Source organism: Bombus pyrosoma, linkage group LG5, assembly GCF_014825855.1.
Source record: "Bombus pyrosoma isolate SC7728 linkage group LG5, ASM1482585v1, whole genome shotgun sequence".
Taxonomy (NCBI): domain Eukaryota; kingdom Metazoa; phylum Arthropoda; class Insecta; order Hymenoptera; family Apidae; genus Bombus; species Bombus pyrosoma.
Window position 1 is genome coordinate 7,895,015 of NC_057774.1, and position 23,941 is coordinate 7,918,955.

Here is a 23,941-nt window from a genome sequence, read left to right on the forward strand (position 1 = left end):
ATTTAAAGCCCTTAACGGTTTTTCATGTTTTTTATTACAATTTGTAGATTATTTTTCTATTTTATAGGTTATAAGGTTATTAATTAGAAATGATTGAGCTATGACAAATTTATTGTGTGTCTTTACATTTAGAGAACATAGATCGCATAGATCGAGTATAAAAAAGCGGTTGATGATGGTTTTTTTTCTCCATGCTTTTTCTCGGAAACTGTATGAAACATGAGGTATGTTTGTCTAAATAATTTGCTAAATGTACAGACCTCGCGGCTACAAATTACTAGTACCACTAGCCGTCCAGGACAATTCCTCGGGGTTTAAAGTCCGTTTATACACAGCCATGGAATACGTATCGCTCATCAGTCACGAACTTGATTATCCACTTCAATGACAATACGTATTGCTATAAGTTTCATTCGATACTAAACAACAAGGGTTTAAGTATAAGCTTCATTAATAACATTCTTTTTACTTATTAGAGAATTCAAGGCAAAATGATCTGGCCATGTAATGGAGAGATGCGATTTTTTTCTTTATTATTATAATAATAGAGAATTCTTGGGCTTGAAAAGCGTATATATTTTCTTTCTTTCCTTTCATCGAGAAGCAGTTTTATAAATATAGCGGATAAACATTTTGCCGAGAATAATCGATAATATCAAAGTTAGCATTTACTAACAATTCTCTCATTGCCATAAGCATTGCATAACGATTTCAAGTCAACTTTAACATCGCTGTTTCTTTTTCTTTTTTCTTTACAAACTTTTCCGCGAAACGCAGTGTATACATATACAATATATATTATATATAAATTCCCGAAACCGGAAGAACTTCAACAGCGATATGATATCATTTGCACTTCGTAAAATTATAATTCAGTAAGTTTATAACTACCTATTAAGAGGAAGTTCGATATTTTTTTATTTTTTTCTTCTTATTTTCTTTTTTTTTTTTGCTTCTTTTAAGATCCAGTAAATTTTCAGTCCCGACGATGTGTAAAAGACGCTGTTCGACGAAAAAATAAACGCGATCATTTATGAAATCTAATTATTATCACGAGTATAAACGCTCGATCATGGTCACCGTGGTTGTGCGCACAGCAAATTATCCTTTATATCGTGCGTATCTTGTAACAATACTGGTACTAGCTATACATTTTACTAGTGATAGACGCGATTTTAGATTCAATGAAATCAACAATGTCGTTCGAGAAAGAAGAAAGGTACACTTGGAAAATTGCAAAAATTTTAACGGGAGAAAAACATTAGGAAAATATTCGTAACCCGTAACAGAGAATAGTTAAAATCTCGTCTCGAGAATAGCTTCGAGACACATCAGATCTTCGTTTCCCGTTAAATAGAAATTTCACAATATCTTTTTTCTTTTACTAATGCTAAGAACAAAACGAATATTAAATATACGATATATATATCAGTCTTATAAACAATAAACTTTTGGAAACGTATTTTGGCAAATACATAATAATCATTGCAAAGAGTGGTAACTATACTTTGCTAATATTTTTCCCACTTCAACTTTTCTCCAGTTCATCGATATAAAAAATACGTAACGAATTATAAATATCTATTATGCGTCCACTCGAATTTGTTCATTCTTCTATTTTCGGAGAATCGCGTGTGGTCTTTTTTCTTTAATTGTTTAACTTGTTCCGTATTTGCTGCTTTCGAACGTTCCACGTCTGAAGAACGAACTAAATTCCAGCAACGATTGCTTATCTATGTTACTTAAGTTGCCGTTGTACTTGTAGAGAGGTTCACAGTGCGGCAATTCTGAGCAGACTTGAATCAACCGTCGTAAATATTCCTCTAGTCGTTTTCTACGTTGCCGTGCCACAACTTCATACCTTGGAAAAACTTGTCGAGGTGGGAAGCGTATTGCCGCTACCTGTATATAATTGAAGTATATAAAACTATCAAAAAATTGATAAAAGTTCCTTCTTCCCATATTTCTAATATTTTTAATCTTTTGCAAACGGCTATAATACATATTATAATAATATAAAAGGACTATAATTAAATTCGTGAGAAATAGGATTTTTGGATATTAAAATTAATTGTGTAGCGGCACTCGACAGCAAACTATGACTGGACGACGATAGAACAGTGGTTAGTGTTATTGGTTACGAACGTTCAGGACCCCGGTTCAAATACCGGCACCCGCAGCTCGATTTTTCTTCCACGATTCTTAACTGAGAAGAAGGCAACCCGGACGAAGACACAAAATCCTATACAATAACAGCAGTATCTCTCAACGAGACCTACCCATCTCGGCCTATACAGCAGCACCACCTATCACGACTGTTATCGCACCTCAATTGTAAAAGTTTTGATGACCATAGGTATTATATTTGTGGCGGCACTCAAAAGCAACTATCACAGGACGACGGCAGCGCAGTGGTTAGCGCCTTTGCTCACGAACGTTTAGGACCCGAGTTTTCAAATCCCGGCATCCGTAGTCCGATTTTTCTTTTTACGATTCTTAAATGAGAAGAAAAAGGAGCAGTACCTACCAGCGCTATCTACACCAGCACTAGCACTATCACGCACAACTATCATACCTCTCAAATTGATGATGCCGACGTGATCGACAGCGAAAAGAGGTGACCGTGATAACGCTACCGAGACTTCATCACTGCGAATCTAAGACTGTGGAAACTGGATCTACCGCTACGACGAACACGAAACGGCTCTTCCGTCTTCAGCGAAACTTGACGCCTCACCTCTGATCGACGCAAGCAGGTGACAGGATACGAGACGATGACCGAGCCAGGAGTGGCGCAGCCAACGCAAAGTCCATGGGCATATCACCTCTGCACGTCATACTAAAGAAGAACGGAGGCCTACGACCGTACGTTAAAACGCCCGCACCGTACTGACAGATCCACCGCCACATCGAAGACTTCGCGCAAAATCTGCACGGGTTTAACAACAAGCGGCCGACGCCTTACGAGCGAGGTCATACGACCATATGCACAACACAAGGAAGAACCGTTATCACTGATAAACGGCACTTGACAGCAACTATCGTCGAACGACGACAGCGCAAAGGTTAGCGCCTTTGGTTACGAACGTTCGGGAACCGGGTTTTCAAATCCCGGCTCCCGTAATCCGATTTTTCTTTCCACGATTCTTAAATGAGAAGAAAAAGCAGCAGTACCTCCCAGCAATCTACACCAACAGTAGCACTATCACCCACAACTATTACACCTTACTACTATATACCTTATATATATATATATATATACCTATATATACCTTATACCATATTACTATTTGAAGAAGAGCAGCAAGATATGAAGGGAAAGCCATAGAATCAAAAAAGAAACTAGTAAAGAAGTGCATAAAGGAAAGAGAAAGAAGGGACTAGAAGAGGTGAGAAATGGAGGGATAACAGATGGAAGCAAGAGAAGAGCAAGAAAGGATGACAGTAGACCAAATTTTAGAAGAAAGAAGAAAGAGAGAAGCAGAAGAGAGGGGGAAAAGAATAAGGGAATCCAAATATAACATACATTGCAGAAAAATCGCCAAAGAAGAGTTACTAAAATACTTAGAAAAATATTAGCAAGATTCAGATATGGAAACGAGACCAAAGCAAGGGAATACTGGAAAGAAGAGGGAGAAAAAAGATGCAGACTATGTAAAAGGAAAGAAGGCAATACAAGACGGGGAGGACCGACAATAAGCAAGCACAGCAAAGAGGTAAAAGCCCAAAAGTTGCCATAGTTTTTAGAGACAGAATAATTAAGGAAGTGCAATATAATAGAGTGGATAAGAGGGGAGGTAGATATATAAGAAGCGAAATAGGTAAAAGAGATATAAAACCGAAAGTTCGTTCAAAGCCGAATAAAAATAAAAATATATTAATATGTTATTTGAGAATAAAATTTTGAGAAAATTTTATCAATTATAATTATTTAATGTTAACAAATTTCAAATATACAGAAAATAAATAAAACGAATAAAAAGATCTTACTCACCTTGCTACCATACTTTTGTCTCATAGAAATATACAATTCTCGAAATCTTCTGTATCTACGTAAAAGCGTCCAGCTATCGTCCTGCGCTACTACGCGTACCTCGTATTCATAGTGACTGGACGTGCCAGCTCCGCGTATCACGTAGGAAGGTATACTAACGATCATGTTAATCACACTGTCGTAGTCGGCGTCATTTGCTATCAAAGATGGCAAAGACCTCGTGATTGTCAGGGAATATGGACTACTCAAACGATCACCTCGATTTTGACTCTAAAACAAAGGCCAGATATCATAACAAATGATCTTCATATTTCATCAAAATCATCTTTCATTATTGGAAGATAATTTTTGTCTTCCAATTTATATTACATCATGCATATTATAAATTACCGTTAAATATACTGTTGAATATCCTCTTCCCGCTGATATTCGAGGCGCTACCGATTCTGACAAGTTCTCCTCGCCATTGATATTAGGCCTGTGGTTCCTGAGAATTGGAGATCGCGTTGTGGCCACGGCCAGCAACGTGGCTGAGCTAGTCGTGGACTCTACATCACGGCACGACATTGTTTCTACTGTTTGTGCAGGATCATTCGCATCACCAACTGCCAATCTATCATCACATTGTGTTTGTTGTTTGAGATTCTTTCGTTCGTCTTCTAAAAGCGATACTTCTAATTCAATTTGCTGCTTTTGAAGATCTTGTAAGATCGAAATTTGTCTATTTAGATCTTCTTTCGAGGGTGTGCTGGCCTCTAGGCACCTCATCACCATCATTCGTTGACGAGCGATTCTTTGGTTCAATCGTTTCATCGCTGGATTCTGCTGCACAGGTGACTCCAGCGAATCTTCAGGAATATCCTCCTCCGTAATAGAATTCGTTGGAGACTTTGATTCTGTTTTCTCACTGTTAATGCTGCCATTGCACTTTTCTGACTTGATGATCGTATCTATTGAAGACTTTCTATTTAAGTTCAACAAACTTCTGCTTTCAACTTCACACAATTTAGCTCTATCATTCTCTAAGTGGACTTCTGGGGAAGATTTCTGCTGCTTGTTAGGTTCTCTTTGTTTATCACTTGGTAATGTCTGAGATTCTTTTGTTTCCGAATTTTCAAACAGCATTCTAGGTTCAGGCGAGTCAGCAGCAGCTGTATGAAAAGTATCCGCTGTGTCTATAGAACTTGGAATATTTTGTGGCAGTAGACTCAAGGCAGAAGCTATCTGAAGTTTTCTATTGCATCCCTGCAACGATTCAATATCTCCATTGTGAAGAATTTCGTCGCCGCTCAAGGAACAATCACCTGGTGAAGCAGGCAACGCACGCTTCAAGTTTAATGAAAGACTTTGTTTTCTTCTCAGGATCTCCTGCAACTGTTCCTGGCTCCGCTTCGCCAGCAACAACTTCTTCTCTGTGTTTCCTTCTTCTTGAAACTAGAAACATATATATTTAATATTTAATCGGAATAAGAAAAGTAAGTTAACTTCTAGTTGTAAACAGTATCCTAACCTCGAGATTAAACATATGCTTTTGCTTTTTAGCTATCTCCATCAATTCCTCTTCCATCTTGTCTACCTTGCTCTGGTGCTCATTAAGGGATTTCACCTTGTTCTGTAGCTCAGTCTCCAACACAGCCAATTCTTTCTTCTGGAAGGTAGATTTTTAAAGTTGAATTTTATTTCTTGATTCTTTTATAATGTTCTCTTGATTATAGGAACTAGCTAATTCTTGTTTTTGATTTTTCTATGAACCATATTTTTCTTATTAAATTCATATATACAAAATTTAATGATATAAAGATACATAGAATGCATATATTTAGTAGATGAAACATGTTTCCATATATGTTTAATTTTTTTTAACTGTGTTCATAAAGATACGAATTTGCATAAATATGCACAGTCTAGTGGCTAAGTAAATATAAACAAAAGACTAAATCATAATTAAAGAGATGTAGTTCACAAAAACATGAGGTCCTTGCTTAAAAAAGGAGTTATGGCTTGACCTAGTTCCTAGAATTAATCTAGTCATTAAGATTATAGTTAAACTTGAGAAAGGATGGTTTTAGAATCACTTACATGATGATTAACAAGCTCTCTCACCGCGTCAACGCATTTATCATCGTTCAAGCTCGACCAGGATTCTGGCAAGCTGCCATCGCTACCAGCACCGTCGTCCGTCTGAAATGGTACATTTTTTTCTGAACTGAAAAACTGCGAACCTTCGTTCCTACGTTAATACTTCATTAGAGTATTATTAATAAAGGAATAAAAAGATAATTAACAAAGCAATAATAAAAAAAAAAGAAAAATAAATAAAGACAAGATGCAGGGTCATATATGTTACATGCGATTACATTTAAAAAAAATTTTTTTCTCCCCTTTATTTCAATAATTCGTGCCATCAAAATACAGACTATATGTGCCGCATGTTATAGCGATTTTTTCTTTTCTGTCTAGACTCTTACCTTCTCCCACCATTGATGAAATCTTTGAACGCGTTCGTGATTGCTCATGAACTCTTGAAACTGACGATGCTTGGACTGCAATGTCGTGCGCAGAGAGGCAACTTCCCTACATAAATTTTCTACCTAGTACCACACACACACAGATATCGATGCATTAACAAAAAAGATAACTGAAAAAAATATAGTTTAGATGCGAGTTCCATTCTTTTTCTTCCTTTCCTTTTATTTAATTCCCATTAATTCCATTTTTTATTATATATATATATATATATTTATATATATATATAAATATTCTTCTAATTGTACGTTTAAACGAAAAATAAACTTTTAAACTTACATTTGAAGTGATAATAACGAAAAATGATAGTTTTACAAGTCACCATGTACACAGATACTCTGCTATCGGTTACGAGAGAAGAACGATGTAGAATGGATAAAAATAAAAACAAAAGCATGCCATCTGTTTATGCATCAATGATAATACGGGGCTACGTGACGTTATTGCAGAGGTCAGTTCATACGAGATTTATTGAAAGATCCAATTAATGAAAAAGAAAAAAATTAATGGTAAAAGAAGAAGAAAACAGAAACGATGAGATAATCGCGATAAATACATTACCTTATAAAATTCGGTTAGTTAGGTCTTTAAATCCCACATCAGCACTGGACAAAGTGTACGTGCGGACGTATCCCAACAAAATTATTAACAAGATACACTGGGTTTGTTAATCGGGAGCGTTAATTCTCTCGACTGTGTATACATATAATGCTTAATAGAATATATATGAAAGATAGAATATAGATAGTAGAAGTGTGCGTGCAAAATATCATATCGTGGAAGATCGAAGGCCAATTTTTGTAAGAAAAATTTATTAATCAACAGTATTCGTATATATATATATATATATTATATATATGTATGTATATAATAAACAGTTCTTTTTTCTTTCTCGCATAACAAACCCATATATACAGACGTTTCTACAAAAGACAAGCCCAGATATGTACATAACAGTTCTTTTTTTTTTCTTTTACTCTGTTCATTGTAATAGTCGTCTACAAGATACTTAACGTATAACATTCCACGGAATGCCATATTTGTCCGGCAAAATCTTGTCAACACTGGCACTTTTTTATCGTGTTCAAACAGCTTATCGTCATTTAAGCTTCTCTATCTAATTTTCGCCATTAAAAAAATAAGCGTTAACATTATAGTCTGCGTGATATTAGGCGCGATTCGTATTAAAAACCCGTAATAGAACCTACGTAAAGACGGACAAGTATTATACAAAAAGAATAGGAAACATTTCTTTTATACATAAAAAAAACGATTAAATTATATAATATCGGACAAATATTGTCCCGTTAACAATGTAATTGTACATTAATTACATTATATTACAATTCAGGAGAAAATCCTGATATAGACGCTGATCGTTGTTTTGAAGCACCTTAAGCTTTTTTTTTTTTAATAGATTTCTATATCTACAGTTAAATTAAAGTGAAAAAATGTGATCATCGTCAATGTTGATGATATAGCTCATTCTTTCTACACCTGAACACCATTTGATATTCAAGTACACTTGTGAACACTTGATGAAGAACATAAACGTGATTTAACGAGAATATGTTCCCTAATACTACTACACACATTTTCTGGGGTCACATGTTTAACGGGCAAATGTGCGAGTTGATGATGATGTTGCCAGACAAGCAAATAAGAACACAGAGAGCAATAAGGACGAGGAAGAATTGATAGATGATCGAGATTACGTTCGGATCTGGAGACGGCGAATCCGAGTCACTTACTTGCGTCATTTCGTCCCGTCGCTCTTGCTCCAGGATGTGACGTCTCGTGCGTAACTCGCGTTGCCGAGATTCCAGAGCCGCTATGGCGTCAGCCCATTCTTTCCATTGGGCACCCCATTCACGTTCCAATTCGCGCTGCGCTCCTTCTAGAGCCTCTCTTCTCGCGGCCCACCTTTCTTCTCGTTCTTCCTGCTCCCTCTATGCAAATTAAAATGAAAATTTTTTATTATTTATTTTAGCTCAAAGCATTTGCACTAATTTAAATTTTATGTGTAGGATATCAATAATAATATAACTAGAGTACTAGAAATAATATTCTATGATTATTAAATTATTAATTATAGTAATAAACTATAATGGATTTAATTGGCATAAAAACTAATATCGTATAAAGTTAATTAGTTAATTCACGAACCTTGAAGTCTTCTTTTTCTTTGATAAGGGCTGCTTTTTGTTGTTCCAGTTCTTCAAGCGTTCGAAGATCTTCGCTCGAATTTAAAAGGTTATCGCTAGAGGACGAAGCATGCAAATCCGAGACACTCCAACTCAAGAGAGACAATCTTGAAAGATTGACGACCGTGGATTGTAAATTACCGTTACTCGTTCCACCTTCCTTTCTTAGTTTCGCCGCTTCAGCTGGATCGTTATATCGGAACATATTGTTCCGGCCAAGAAGAATAATACAGCCTTGTGACAGCCGCGTTGGCTTATCTACTTGAGCGGTGTTGATCCAGCAGTGAGGAGAAAGGGGATGAAGAGTTGCAACCCCACTGTCTAGCTCCACCACACAGTGTTCTGGCTCGACATCCGCACCAGTCAATACAATATCCTATTTATTAAGTAGCACATATTATATAATGCATAAAATATGTGTATATATATTCCGGTAGTTTAACTAGTATTCAGATTCAACAAATCTCAATTTTTATTGGGATAAATAAATGAAATGATTACCTGTGTGGTTGGTGCTTCTTCCGTTCCCACTAACGTTCTACCCTCTTTCAGATGATAAAGTGTAACACCAGTGCTAAGAAGGTCATCATCGATACCCACTAAATGTGGCATCTCTGAATCTAGAACTACACCAACGCCGCTTTTTCGAAGACCTAACGCTTTCTGCTCTTGGAGAATCTGCTGCGTTTCTCGCCACTTTTCCGTCCATTCTTCCGTCAATACTTTCTCTTGCTCCTGTTTCTCATGAATCTGAGCTAACAATACTTGCGGTGGCCTTTCAACGCTCTGCAATGAACAGGTAAGATTTCACTTTTTAATCGAATTTTTTCTTAATTGGTAAAGGAGAAAGTGTATATCTTTTTTAAGACTTACCATATCCTTCCCAATAAGAGACTTCAATTTTTGTATCTCTTCTCTGAGTTCCCTGATCAATTTCACGTTCGGATCTTCGTTAATAGTGGGTTTATTAATAATATTTTTCGCTCGGTTAGCGTACCTGAGCGTACTGAGGGTCTCGCCGTAATTACAATCGGCCGGACTAATAGTGGCTATCATAATCGTCTTCGAGTTACCTCCAAGCGAGTCCTTTAATAACCACGTCAGTACACTATCTCGATAGGGTATGAAGACACCACGCTTAGAAGAGGAAGACGTGTCGCTTGTGGAACTAACTTCCGAGAGCGCCGATATCACAGAACCTAATGTTACCAGTGACTTATTTATATGCGCACCTTCTTTTAGTCGCTGGCCTGTCGCACCCGTTGCATTTGCACGTTCGCTAAACAAACGTAGGTAAACAAATGTGAACTCAACTTTTGCTTACATCTACCTTACATTTATCTTAGATATCTATATTTCTTAATGATTTTAAGAATGTGAGCAAAAGGTTCAAAGTATATAATTACTTCATTCAACTTAAAGTACATTACACAGAGATTTGTAAGAGAATTACTCAAGATATTACCAAGTGCGAAACCTTGGCTTCAATGTTGGTATTCCTTTATTCGGTAAGATCTCTTCACAAGATATTCTTTAATTCGTTATTACATTTATACATTCTATAAGCAAGGCTTCTCCTATTCCAATAAAAATCATTTTTATGAAATCTCCAATCGTTTATCAAGTTTCAATTACAATAGGAAGTAAAAGGAAAAGAAGTATTAAAAACTCAGTAATGTTTTGTACGAACTTTCTGCTCACATCTCGCGTGTTAGTCCGATGATTCCAAAAACAAAAATTATCCTCAAGATACACGTCTCGGTTACCTTCCAGCCAAGTCGACAAGATGCACCTTCGAAACGGTTTCTGACGGCATATTGCCTTCGGATAGTCCAGCTTGCACGAATGTGATCGTAAAAATCGCGTGACTCCGGCTGCTCACGTCGTTCATATTTGTGCTTGCCGTAGTTCGATGTGTATTACCTCTGACCATGCATTCCTACAAGCGCGGGAACAACTCTTTATTTTAAAACTACCTCTCCCACAAGTGTGTTGTGAGTGCGGAACGAGCAGGAAGCGAGAACGGGTTCATTTACCTGAATGTCTGAATAATCATAGACAAGGTGGCTCGACAGGTCTTGGACATAAGGCCCTCTTTTAGGATGTTCTCGCACTCGAAGAGAATGAGACTGTGACTGGTCCAGTCTCAATAGATCCCTCACTCTTTCGTTGTGTATCTCCAAGAATGATACTTCAGTTCTATATGACGCTCCGCTCTCTTTACCAGCTGCCATTCTGGCAAACAGCGTCTTACAAATCCGTGGTATCAGTCCTTGAGCTTCCTGAAATTGAAAATGATAAAATTATTAGATGTTAAAGTTAAGGATTCTTTTCTAGGTAAAGAAATACAGTACAAGGCGAAGAAAAATCATAGAAATCAACTGGCCAGTGAAAGTACGAACCAATGTTTCGCAATAACGTAATAGATTTCTGCATTGATGATAAGCGAACTACGTGATCGAGCGATCTAGAAGCATCGGAGCGTATTAAATTCATTAAAAGTATGGTAACTTTTGTATTTCTACGATTTTTTTTCTCTATGGATAAAATTTTATAAAAAATGGACTAAATGCTTAAAACAATTAGGGAATTACATTCAATAATAATTTTACGGAATTATTCAAACATCAAACTAATATTAGGGAATTATCCAGATACCAAACTAAATTTTCAGAATTACTCAAATATTACGCTGAATCTAGGACGCCCGGATATCAAACATAAGGATAAAATTTACTGAGCAAAATGGAATATTGTAGAAGATCAAAGAAGAGTAATCTTTTATAAAAGGATAAAGGTGAAATGATCACGCTGGCAAACTAAACGATTAAAATATTACCGGTGTGCCCATCATGGTAAAGGTCTTTCCAGACCCTGTTTGGCCGTAGGCAAAGACGCAGGCATTGTAGCCCTCGAAGGCACTTTCTATTACGTCCGTACCAAGATCATAAAAAACCTAAAATAGAAAAAGGATCAGCTATCTGTTTTTGATATGATAGTAACTAACAAGCATCAACGTTTGGTAAATGAAAATAAGTGCTTCTTATCGAATTTAAAAATAGCATCAGACACGCCTTATGTGTATTTAACTGTACGCATTGATAGGGGAATTTTGATAGTGATTTACTTGAAAAAGTTTTAACGGGTCACCAGAGGAATCAAGATGGTCGATAACTATTAAACAAATACGCGTGTTTTGATTAATCCTACAAATGATAAAAGCGAAATATTTTTTTTTACTTACACGATGTATCATTATTTATTACACAAGCGATAAAAGACAAGTCAGACTTATCACGGTGACAAAATAATTTCTAATTATTTAGACATGATTCCTAAAATTTTGAAAAAAACGTGAAGTCTTTAATTAGAATCTATTCTCTTACGACAATGGTTGCTATACCGGTGCACGCATGCCGGTCTTCTATTTTAATTCTGATCGTGGCTCACCGTCAAAACATTGCCCAATGTGGGATATTGCCCGATGTGACTCAATCGATGGCGATAATTTTTTATTGAGAACAAACTTAACTCCAAAGAGAACGAGCTTATTTAATTAAAAATAATTTAATTCTCATGACAAATGAAATAAAAAATTACTTAACAGATTGTTCATAATAATTAATGGCTCGTATATTCAAATGAACACACATAATGTAAGAAAAAGTATTTCCTCTATTTCTAACGCATCGTTGGATTCAATGATTTATTTAATCTGTATCGTGCTATGTATTATTAATTTCGAATTGATAGATTGATGACACGCTTTGAAAAAACCAAGTAATATATACCTCTTCCTGGGATGCGTAGTTGTCATCGTTTGCGTCGCAGGACCAGTAAGAGTGATCAAACGTAAAGTCTTTATATTTCTCTCTATCAATTTCTCTGCAGCTACCCGGTGTCTGGAAATAACAATAAAGTAATAAAGTCGATAATTATTCCATTTTATAAAAAGAAATGTCTTCATCGATTCAGATCCATTAGACCAAATCCATTGGACCCTTCATTAACAAACTAAAACTCCTTTTATTGATCGATCTGTATGCATCATAGACTTGCCTTTAAGATTAAAATATAAAGTTCAAGGCACAGTTTCTGTACCTCGTCTGTGGTTCAATGACCTTAATGTTTAGTCATTTTTATTGAAAAAGATAGGTCAAATAAATTTTTCAAAGTTCCCAACAATTTCTGAAGATAAAGATTTTCACGTGTCTCGTGTGAACTATTTCTTTATAATTGGATTTAATATTGGATTATAATTGATTGGTCATATTAAAGAAAAGGAATACTGGATAGATTGACACGGGTCAAAAGCCTGTACGATGATTGATACCGAAGAAGCGCATCATTCACGAGTGGCTGGCAAACAGCAAGCTGTTATATCACGTGCATTCGTAAGGCTGCATCCCACATAACCATAATCGTATACTATCAAGAGGCACTCCGTACATTATGCAACACAAAGCGAATAGCAAGCAATTAAAAAATAAAACTCTTTTATGTTTGTCCATCGTGAAACCTGCGATAGACAAAAAAGTGCTAAAGGTGAGAGGGGTTATTATTATCGTTCTAGGATCGTGATCAACACGCTCGATGCCGTAAGAAATTTGAAGTTCGTCCTTGAGGAAACGTTTAAACGTTTGAATCATCACGTTCGACTTGTTGAGGTCATCGATTTCGTTACACTTTGTGAATTCATTGTTCTTTGTTTCAGTATTTTAGATAGAAAATCAAATTAGAAATATTCCTAACAAAGGACATTATATGTTATTCTATTTTATAATACAATTATACTTTATAATGTTATTATAAATTATAAAATGTAATGTTATAAAATATATGTACTTTATTTATATTTTAACTAAAGGAAGATTATACAAAAAATAAATGTGATCTTTTATTGGATAAAATACAATGAATATGTCAGCCATTGTTCAAAAATCTAGTACAATGCGAAGATATAGTAAGTATCTACCATAATATTTCACTAAAATAATAATAATAATAATTTTCAGCAAAATAATTGTGGTATTTTCGTAATCTATTTGTTAAAATGAATCGGCTGATATATATATAATGTTTTAAATTCTTGGAACGTGGATTCGCTAGCGTATTTAAAATTATTCTTATAAAGAAGAATTTTATTTATTTAACTGTTTGTTTCAATTAACAACATACATATACCTATAGCCAACAGCGTTACGGGCGCCATAAAATGCGTCATGATCGCCATAATGTTGCATGCGCTAGATTTTCATAAACCTGTCTTGTAACATTATCACCGATAAAACGGGAAATCTGTTTTATGATAATTAACATGAGATAAAGGTAAGCGGTAGTCATAAATTACGTAAAAGTTATTTCCTTTTGTAACAAGGTACAGGAGTGATCCTGGAGCGATAAAAGGAATTGTAGGAAAATATAAAACTCGTATTTTTAACATTGAGTCATTCCAGAGAGAAAAAGGAATCAGAAACTACAGATTCATGACTAGATGGATAGTTAGACATTTATGGAAAACTTAAAAGCGTAAAATGCATATAATACACATAAAAGTTAATGGACAAAATAAATCTTTGCGTAGGTTTCATTTCTTCATATTTGTATTCATATTAATGTAAATTTGTACAAACATTTACGACCTACTCATAACAAGTGAACAAAATAGAAATTTCTATTAATATCGTACACGAACCAAATTTACCCCAAAGCATTAATGAGGACGATATAATTAGCTCTAAGACCTATATATTGGTCATACAGAGACGGACAAAAGTTCACTTACGCGCAACGTCTGTTAACTCTATATAGAAATATATATCAGACTTTAATTTTAAATATTATATGATACTACATACATAAATATTATTATAATTATAATATTTTGATAGAAACAAGAATCAAATTTTCATCCCGATGAAAGTTAATATTAATTTTGTCAAAATACACATTACATATTTTCAATAATTCCAAAAACCTATAATTTGTGATTTTGATAGATTTGGTAGCTGTTAATTCTTAATCGCGATATAATTGGTTAGTTTTGTGGTTAGTGTCGTGGGACGGAAACCGAGTGGTCCGGGATTGGTCCAGCAACGATTTTCGCACTTTCTCCGATCAGATGACGTGCCGTTCGCTATCTTGCTCTCACTAGCTCGGCCAAAGATTTCGCTTGGCAAGCGTGGATATCAATGATGTAATGTTAGAATAACAAATAGTCTCCGTATGGTAAAAAAAATTCTGCACGTCTACGAACAATATATGTCGCGGTCATTGTGACGTTAATGGGTCAATAGCCGAGGTTCGGTCGACCAGAAATTATGACACGATTCGAGCTCCGAGCGTTTTAACGGCGTGGCGGTCAACGGTAGTTCGGGACGCAAAAAAAATCGCTCTACAGTCTAGAAATCTTTTTAGAAAGTTCGCCCGTGCGATCATTAAGGACGAACTGCATAAGGATTGGCTTAAGGAACTGCAACAGGAGTCGCTTGTTGTGGATTATACATGGAAACTGCATAAGAACGTATATAACATACAATGCTGGAACATGTAAAATGACCAACTTTTCAATTTCTTATAGAAATTCTATAAAGCTACAACATTATATTTTTGGAGTAAATAAATGGAGGAAATAAATTTCATACTTTAGTCATTTGTAGTCCTAGTCTGGTGTGTTAACCTTACTACGATCTTTATTTTAAAAGAATTTGTGTCGTTTTAAGAAAACTTTGGCATAAAATTAGGAATCAGTCTTCAGACATTTTTGAAGAATGACATAACCACAAATAGTTGAAAATAATTTGAAGATCGCAGCAAGAATAACCTTAATAAGAGATTCCTAATATTTTTTACAACTAATTTTTTTAAATGCTAGGAAATACCTTAGTGTTGAAAATCCTTGTTTTTCTGCCATCCATTTGTACAATCATTTTTGCGTTCATCGCCAACTCCCTGGAATACAAATTTGACAGATTCACATCTTTATCCATAAAACTAAGCACTTGATATTTTCATTAATGTTCCTACAAATAATATAACGCGAAAAGAAAAGAAAAGATAGTCGATAGGGAAAAACATTTGGATAACAATAACATTAGAGGGAATGACAGCAGGTGGCAGAATCTTGTCGCCCAGTCGTCAGTCGCACCGTGGGTCGATCGAAACCATATGATTGATCGTCCCATGGAACGCGTTACGTTCGAAGGTCGAACGCTCCCGAATTGTATCGCAAAAACATCTTTTGGGAGGACTTTGTCGTCTAAATCATAAATAGCAGGCCTTGACTCGCTGCTTGATCAATTGTAAAAATTGAGATCTTAAAAACAGGCATTGAATAAAATTCATGACGAAGAATGTATCCGTACTAGAAAACGTACAGCTCGTATATCAAACACATAACAATGAAAACATATAAAACACACGTTAAACACAGGTTATCACTAGTTGCACGCACCTTTTGTTAAAGGGACGAACTCTCACGGCTACCTTCACTGAAGCCATAGCTATAAGAAACGCATGGATTTTGTCAAGAGATGTTGGTGTTGCGCGGTATATTTCGTCACTTCTACGTTTTCTCAACTCGCGTTACGCGAAAATGAAGTATTTCGCGGTGCTACGTAGACAAGACATCGTCGACGGGTGCCGCCGTACTACGAAACGTCGTCGTCGTCGTCGACCCTCACACGCAATGAATAACATCATCCTCAACACGGTCTCCACAGGCGGACGACTGGCTGGCAAGCCGCTGTTAAGCCGAGACAAAAAGTTGCGTTCCTGCGCATGCGCGTGTACATTGGGGATCCCTAATTTCAAGTGAACCGCACATTTGCTCGTTATTCGTGACGGCGCGGATGGAAAAATGCAGGCGGAAACGTAAACAGAAAAGAGACAGAAGAGGGAAAGAGAACAAGATAATACGAAGGAAGATAAAGTGAATCAGAAATACGAAACTGTAGAGAAAGAAAGAGAGACGGTCGAACAGGTTTTATATTTCCCTTCTATGGAATGTGACGTCAGTATGGGATCGGTATGGTAGAAGCCAGTGGTGGAGAGTGAACGGAGAAGGCGAGCCACCCACGCAGCAAATAGAGAGAGCTAAATCAAACGCTTTTGCGGTTTCTTTAAGCGCGTAACGGCGGTTATACAGAGAATTCATGTCTTTTTATTATCCAGCTGGAGATTACACATCATCGGTGGGCACAGATTCAGGACAAGAGTAGGATACTGTAGGCACCTGCCCACTTCCCACGATTGTAAATAGTAAATATGCCATAGGCGGCGCTAGTGTTCCTTGAAAATACTTCAACGTACGTGTATATTATTGTATATAATATATACATAGCAGTGACGCGTAGGTCTCCAAGATCTTGCCTCGTTAATTGACTGTTTCTATTCCCACCGGTTCTTCGAACTATCCAAGTAGCTTTGTGTTACGTATCTATATAGCTCTGTGTATTGAAGATGTTTTCTTTAAGATTATTGAATGATTATTGTTGATTCGTGTTCTAACGAACTATAGTTCTGATAAGAACAAATGCGTTGTTCCTAAATCCTAACGGCATGTGTATAGTTTTTTAAGGTGTTTCATTCATCACAACATGCATTACTGTAACCATAATCTATATCTTATGTAATAGTCTATTGACATTAGGATCTCGAAACTTCATTTTATGTATTTGTATCTCACACTTGTTCATTGAACGAAAGGGATACAGTAATGTTTTTCTAATTAACCATAGAATGGTTTGTTTGGCCATTAAATTTCTCAGTCTCATTTCAAAATACGAACACCTAACGTGCTAACACATTAGTATACATAACACTTCCATTTATAAATATTAAGACATTTCTAAATTATTGCAAATATACATATGAAGTATACTTCAAATGAACCTCTTTAATGTAATTTGAATATTTAAACTTATCTCAGACAACTATATACAGTTAGTAGATATTGATAAAAACAATAATTAGTAATAATTTGTATACATAAAAAAGCATTAATTGAACGTGAATGAAAATTGATTCTGCAGAAACACCTAACTTTATTTAGGCTTACTCACTACAAGTTAACGAAACAAAATCATGCCTAGTTAACTGTTAGATACAGGTCATATATCAGGTATATCGTAGGTATGTATACAGGTAGGATTGCAGGTCAACGGACTTTTCAAAACTTGGCACAACTTCGTAAAAGGAAAAATCGTTTTGTTTCCGAGCGAGTGAGAGAGTATTCATCGCATGTTGACCTGCAGTGTCGATTTAACTACCTGTCTGAAAACGGGTCCAGCAACTCTCTCGCAGAGCGTAATTTGTCTTGTGCAGAATCACCGATCTGCAACAGCCGTGCCGGTGTAAACAAATTTCCTTTTTCCCTTCTCGTTGCGATCCTATCCTAGTCGTAGTTGTCCACCATTCTAAATTCGGAGCCTGTTGCTTTCCCAAATGTATATAAGTAGTTAAATCATTGATAGTTTTTGGTGGACGCGTGTAAACGAACTCGATTCATTGTTAAAGGCATGCGTGATTCTATAAATACATTTTATTCATAGACTGTACAATGCGCGTGTAATTACATACACAAATCAAACTAATTTTTTAAGGAATGAATAAATTAGAAAATAAGAATTTCTCTGTTATCTAGATTTTAGATACTATTAGATACATACTATTAGATACAAAAAAATGTATTATTTTAATTTTCCTAATGCTGTACAGGTAAAGAGATACAACTTTTCCAACATCTTTTAAGAATCTTTTTAAGTTTTTTAAGTTGTATTTTGACAATTGATTTAATTCTAAAGTAAGTAATCAGATACCGAGGTAATCATTTCCATATTTCTTTTATTAGAAGAAAGCTTCAAACTTATACACCTTTTATATTTATATACTTATATAGTTATATATGTACTTACGTTAGGTAATCTACATTAAGGGTAAGTGTTTAAAATAATTTTTTTCTAAAAAATGTTAGAAGTTGTATTAAAGATTTTAAGGTTATATTTAACGATGGGTACAACTGAATTCTCTTGCGGTAATTATAAAATCGGCACTTGATATCAAGGAACGTGGTTTGATCATAAAACAGGAGCCTTGAAAAGACGAGTTATAGTTATATGATATGATCTGTGCATAATGATTCATAGCTGATTGGACTGACGTAACCGTGCCTATGTACATGTTACGGGACTACTGACTGCTACAGAAAAACGTGTCAATCCTCTGATACTGTTTAGGCAAAGACACTTCCCGTGAAGCCAAATATGGCGTCATACGGTCGTCACTTGTCCATTCTTGCTCGTCTCGTATCATTGTTATTCATACAACTCGATATCATTTAAGAATGACAAAAAATGTACGTAGATAAATTCAGAACGATATATCGGAGAATTTACCGTTGTTCCATGCGTTGCAAGGGTGATTAATAAAAATCTGTTATCACTATGTTACAACGCCAACAGCATTCTAGAAGATTAAACTGTAATTCTACAATATATATAATAAATACAACATACTTAAATGTACACTTAGTTACAATCGTAATTTAATCGAGTCTCACAAGAAACATATGCATCGATTTTGGAATATTGAACAAATTCGTTTGCGTATATATTTCATTGATACATTTTTAGAATCTGTATTACTCATACTTTTGTATAAACTTTAGTCGAATCTAAGAAAAGCCACGTTGCCACTTATAACGTTTAAACTGAGAACTAAAAATATTCATAGAGAATTCTAGTGAATTTCAATATTTGGTGTTATGTAATGAATAAGATTGCATCATCATTTTGACCATTGTCTATTTTACCATTTTTATCATTTTTTCTCAGTTTTTAATTGGAAAACTGTACTGTATCATTTTTATTTATTGTTATAGCTTAGACCTTTGCGATTCATGCATCTTATTTACACTATATTATTATAATCTAGATTCTATGGTATTTTATGTTAACCCTTATATACTATATAAACCATATTAAACATATTAGCACAGACGAGATACAGACATGACATATAATATTTGTTCCTGTCCCATGTTTTGGGGCTCACCTGACCCCTTTTCAGTTTTGTGTTACATGTCACGTACGACCTTATCAATTCAATATAGTAGTGATTTTAACTAAAACTAAAGTCTACAATGAGATTACAAATAAAATATAGAAAGGATAGTTATGGTATAATCGCAAACGAACTATAAAATGTTGTACTTGGATACACTTCTGCCTCAGAAAATCGTAATATAATTTATGGATAAGTCAAACAGACAAATTACGCCCAATAAAAAGAGAAATAGATCAACTAAAACTTGCTTCTGTGGATAAATATCGATCAAGTACTTTCATAAATAACACTAATACTAAGGTTTACATCTTCCAATGTCCCACGGTGTCATATGGTTGTGTTAATAGCTTATTCGTTGCCTTATACGTGTGTATGTGTGTGTGTAAATAAAAAATTGTGTACTCGTCCATATATGTAATGGTATCATTTTTCAAACAGTAATATTCGGAAATAATAATACTTGTATCGCTTTTTAAGTAGTAATATTTAGGAAACATTATTATTTTACCGTTAAGGCCCTCAATTGTTATAAAATATTTTTAAGTCCAGACGTTCCTTATGGTTATTATTCAGTCAGGTAGAAAATGGAAAGGTCGGGCTTTTCTCATGTTCAATGGCCATTTCCATCTGCAAGCGACCGTTAGTGGGATGACCAACACCTATCTATAGTTTTCCTCTGCGATAGTGTTACGTCGGAGACACAAGAAATCACGAAACCGATAGATTGCCGGTGATCTCCTCGCGTCGCAGTTCGAACGTTTCGCGAATAAGGTGAAGAAATTGAACTTCAGATATGATAATGGAATTTTATTATATAAATCTAACAGAGTGACGATTTAAAGTGTTACACCAGAATAAGGTGTCGAACGCTAATTTAAGAGGGTTTTTATATTTTATATTATTTTATATAGTCCCGTTGGAGGGGTTATTGTCGGATGTATTTCAGAAGCGGCTATTCCGTTACTGTTTGGTTATTGTTTCGATAGCTGGTGCATGCAGGATGGTTCATTTGTCTGATTACTGTCTCTAAGCGGGTGGCCTTCTTGAGCGTGTGACAACAGCATCGTCACCGAACTTCACTGGTTTTTCATCTGTTAACCAGTTAATATCTTGATTAGCTTTTCATACTTAGATCAGTCACCATCTTTTGATTGGTTTTCCATTTATTGATCAGTCATCAGTTTTAACTTACTATTTACAAGTCGCTGAGAATGCATCTATACGCACCACGCGTAACTATTTACATCTACGAAGTTGTTGGAATAAAGTGCATATTTTAATTTGTTAACTAAATGTTATCATCAGTTTAATCATCTCTATTATCCTAACCGAAATAGGGGATTGACCAATTCGTGGCGTCAATTATCAAATCATAACGGGAATTAATAGGGATCGCGTCTCTCCGCGAACGATTAAACAATTAGAATGTTTTACTCCCTTCGATCATCTTCCTTTTCTTCTTTTCTCTTGATAATTCCTTTCTTATCTCGATTTTACTTTCTTTTTCATTTTCTGTCCTTTCTTTCCTTTTCTTGTATATATCGAACTATAAATTAACGAAATCTGGTTCAATAATCGATCGATTTTATGGTAATAATAATTTTGTGATGTTTTATTTTAAATTTTTTTCGCCTGAATTACAGTTAGCTTACGCGTGTTTACTTTCTATACGTATATCCGCGTATCAATCTAAAGTATTATTTTTTTCACTTCGGACATAATATCGAACTGTTGTAAACATATCCTTTCCTCGACAATTCTTGCTTGTGTACGATCGACTTGTCGACGAGCCTTCCCCCACTCCTTGCCGATTCTGCTGACAAAAATCGGAGTGGATAGAAGGCTCTTTGTGTATACACATTGTGTTACTCCTCCGAGGTGTCTCTACGATGGAGGCGTAAGCGGCTTAAAACATCTTCGATTCAAAAGGTTCCTCATGGTTATTGCTTTGTCAGGTAAAAATAAGGGAAACGTGAGTTTTCCCATGTTTCCCAGGATTCCACCCGCAAGCGAGCAGTGGTGGGGCGATCACCACCGAACAAGAGTTTTCATTTGCAACAGCATTGTCACTGGACTTCGCTTGAGCTACAACTACAAAACAGTCACCATATCTCTAGACTTGTTCTACAACGACAGATCAGTCGACATCTCGAGACTGGATCTACAACTACAGAGCAGTCAACATCTCGGATTCATTTATCTTCTTCTCTTATATCTTACGCAACAGCGTAAATATCTTCTGTATATAGTTGTTAGAAATATATATTATAACCTGTTAAGCGCAGTGTTATACTCACTCAACCACCCCTATTATCCTAACAGAAATCAGAGGATCGATCTATTCGTGGCGTCAATTATTCGAATCGTAACCGTTGACGCGCCTCCTCGCGATCGCGTCTCTCCGCGATTGGTCCAACAAACATACGTTTTGGTACCTTATACGTAAGGTATTCAATTATTTGTTATAATTTGTTATAATCTATTGTTAGATTATCTATTTTTCTTCAATCAGTCTTTTAGTTGTTACATTTGCTGGTAGCGGCGCAGGAGTCAAAGGACGACGCGAATCGAGAGCGACTCATGTTGTTGTTTTGCATCGGGGCATTGATACAGCCTTGACGGCATGAAACATAACGACAAATAAACTCCGGGCAAAACAATGTCGCCGCTACATGCAATCGTCGAACGAAAACGAATTTGAATTTTCCGACTTTCCCCCCGACCAATACAAATAAACGGACGCGATCGCGAGCGTGACAATATCTCCGAGTACCACGAATATCTAACAGTATCTACAATATCTACGAGTATCTACCGAGTAATGCGACGAGCATTTACGAGTATTTATCCGCGATTTTATTTTGCGATTTATGCTTTGTACTAACGACTCACGTATGCAGGCTGTACATTAATTTATTATTTTAAATATATTCGACGGTTTCAACAACGAGCAATTTCGTCCTTTAAACCTCACGTACCAACTATCCTCTACACATAAACATCTACACATGTACAATGAGCNATATACGGAAGGACCTGGGAATACCAACGGTCAAGGAGGAGATCACCAGATACGCGGAAAGGTACAGAGAAAGAATAACAACACACCCAAACAGGCTGGCTACGGAAACGATCAACGCAAGAATAGAAAGAAGACTAAAAAGGAAACACCCAGCTGATCTCATAAAGGATATAAACTAAAAAACGCGAAGATGGCACCCAGCTGGGGGTAACCATCCACATGCTATTCAATCATATGTTATAACATTTTACCTAATGTCCCACTGGACAAATTGTAAAATTAAAAATAAACAATATAAAAAAAAAAAAAAAAAAATGTACAATGAGCTTGCAAAAGCAATTTGACCTTAATTATTGCATTACTTTGATATAATTTATTCTTTTTATACATTTGTTTTAATATCTTAGTCTTTTTTTGTGCAAATTATAATTTAATTTCGAGGAAAGCTTCGAAAAATTAGAGGGACATTTTTCGACTGATACATATATGTCAGCCCACTACTATATTGGGCAAAATATGTCTTCTTTATTAGTATTGCAAGAGATTAATTACGGTTTGAATTAGAATCGCGGAAAAGTTTCGAAAAGACTTTTTATTAGTGTGGCGGGGGACTGTTTACGGTTTGAATTAAAGTTGTGAAATAATGATAATCGTGTTTATTTTAGTGTTGCGAATTACGACATGGCGATTGTGTTTAGCAATTTTGATTATAAATTGTTAGAATTTCTTAGAGAGTAATACATATTAAAGCTTTTCTTATTTCTTCTAAAGTTCCTTCTCTCATTTAAAGTTGGATTAAGAAATGTTAACGTTTCATTAATTTTGTAGTATTGCAGTCTGTAATAGCACAATATTTCAAGTAGCATTTTCTTTATGTATAGATATTTATTTTATTTTTGTTTTAAAAATTAGTATTGTTTTAATTAGTTTTCTAGTTAGATTTGTGTTAAGGGGTTAGGTTTAAAAAAGGATTAAATTATTATATATTCTTCTTCTCGATGAACTAAGAAAGTTCTTCAAAAAGTTTATTTATATAATTGTTATAGCACCTTGAGGTTTCTTTTTTCTTTTTAAAAAACACATTTTTTCTTTAAACCCGTCAAAATTTTTAATTTCACACTACCTTCTGCC

The 23,941-nt window shown here is 35.4% G+C and overlaps 1 protein-coding gene and 2 long non-coding RNA genes across 4 annotated transcripts; 2 read left to right on the forward strand and 1 right to left on the reverse strand.

The window, feature by feature from the left end:
- Window positions 1–93: 93 nt before the first annotated feature.
- LOC122567831 (kinesin-like protein Klp98A) lies at window positions 94–16,612 on the reverse strand. Of its 2 annotated transcripts, XM_043726890.1 has the most exons (16): window positions 16,178–16,576; window positions 15,606–15,675; window positions 12,516–12,626; window positions 11,564–11,680; window positions 10,761–11,006; window positions 10,491–10,663; window positions 9,598–10,003; window positions 9,226–9,510; window positions 8,687–9,100; window positions 8,272–8,469; window positions 6,463–6,585; window positions 6,074–6,175; window positions 5,505–5,642; window positions 4,385–5,428; window positions 3,995–4,264; window positions 735–1,902 (listed from the first exon to the last, which is right to left on the reverse strand). In XM_043726890.1, exons 1-16 carry the CDS (start codon window positions 16,222–16,224, stop codon window positions 1,657–1,659), a joined length of 3,990 nt encoding a protein of 1,329 aa, XP_043582825.1. In that variant the 5' UTR covers window positions 16,225–16,576; the 3' UTR covers window positions 735–1,656. The 2 variants fall into 2 exon arrangements, with proteins under 2 accessions (XP_043582826.1, XP_043582825.1); XM_043726891.1 differs by lacking the exon at window positions 6,463–6,585 and having other exon boundaries at window positions 94–1,902; window positions 16,178–16,612.
- On the forward strand, window positions 5,329–6,659 carry LOC122567834. Its single transcript, XR_006316910.1, has 4 exons — window positions 5,329–5,469; window positions 5,537–5,649; window positions 6,064–6,183; window positions 6,455–6,659. It is a non-coding gene; the product is annotated as an uncharacterized LOC122567834 (long non-coding RNA).
- On the forward strand, window positions 9,891–11,551 carry LOC122567836. Its single transcript, XR_006316913.1, has 3 exons — window positions 9,891–10,013; window positions 11,062–11,225; window positions 11,399–11,551. It is a non-coding gene; the product is annotated as an uncharacterized LOC122567836 (long non-coding RNA).
- Window positions 16,613–23,941: the final 7,329 nt, after the last annotated feature.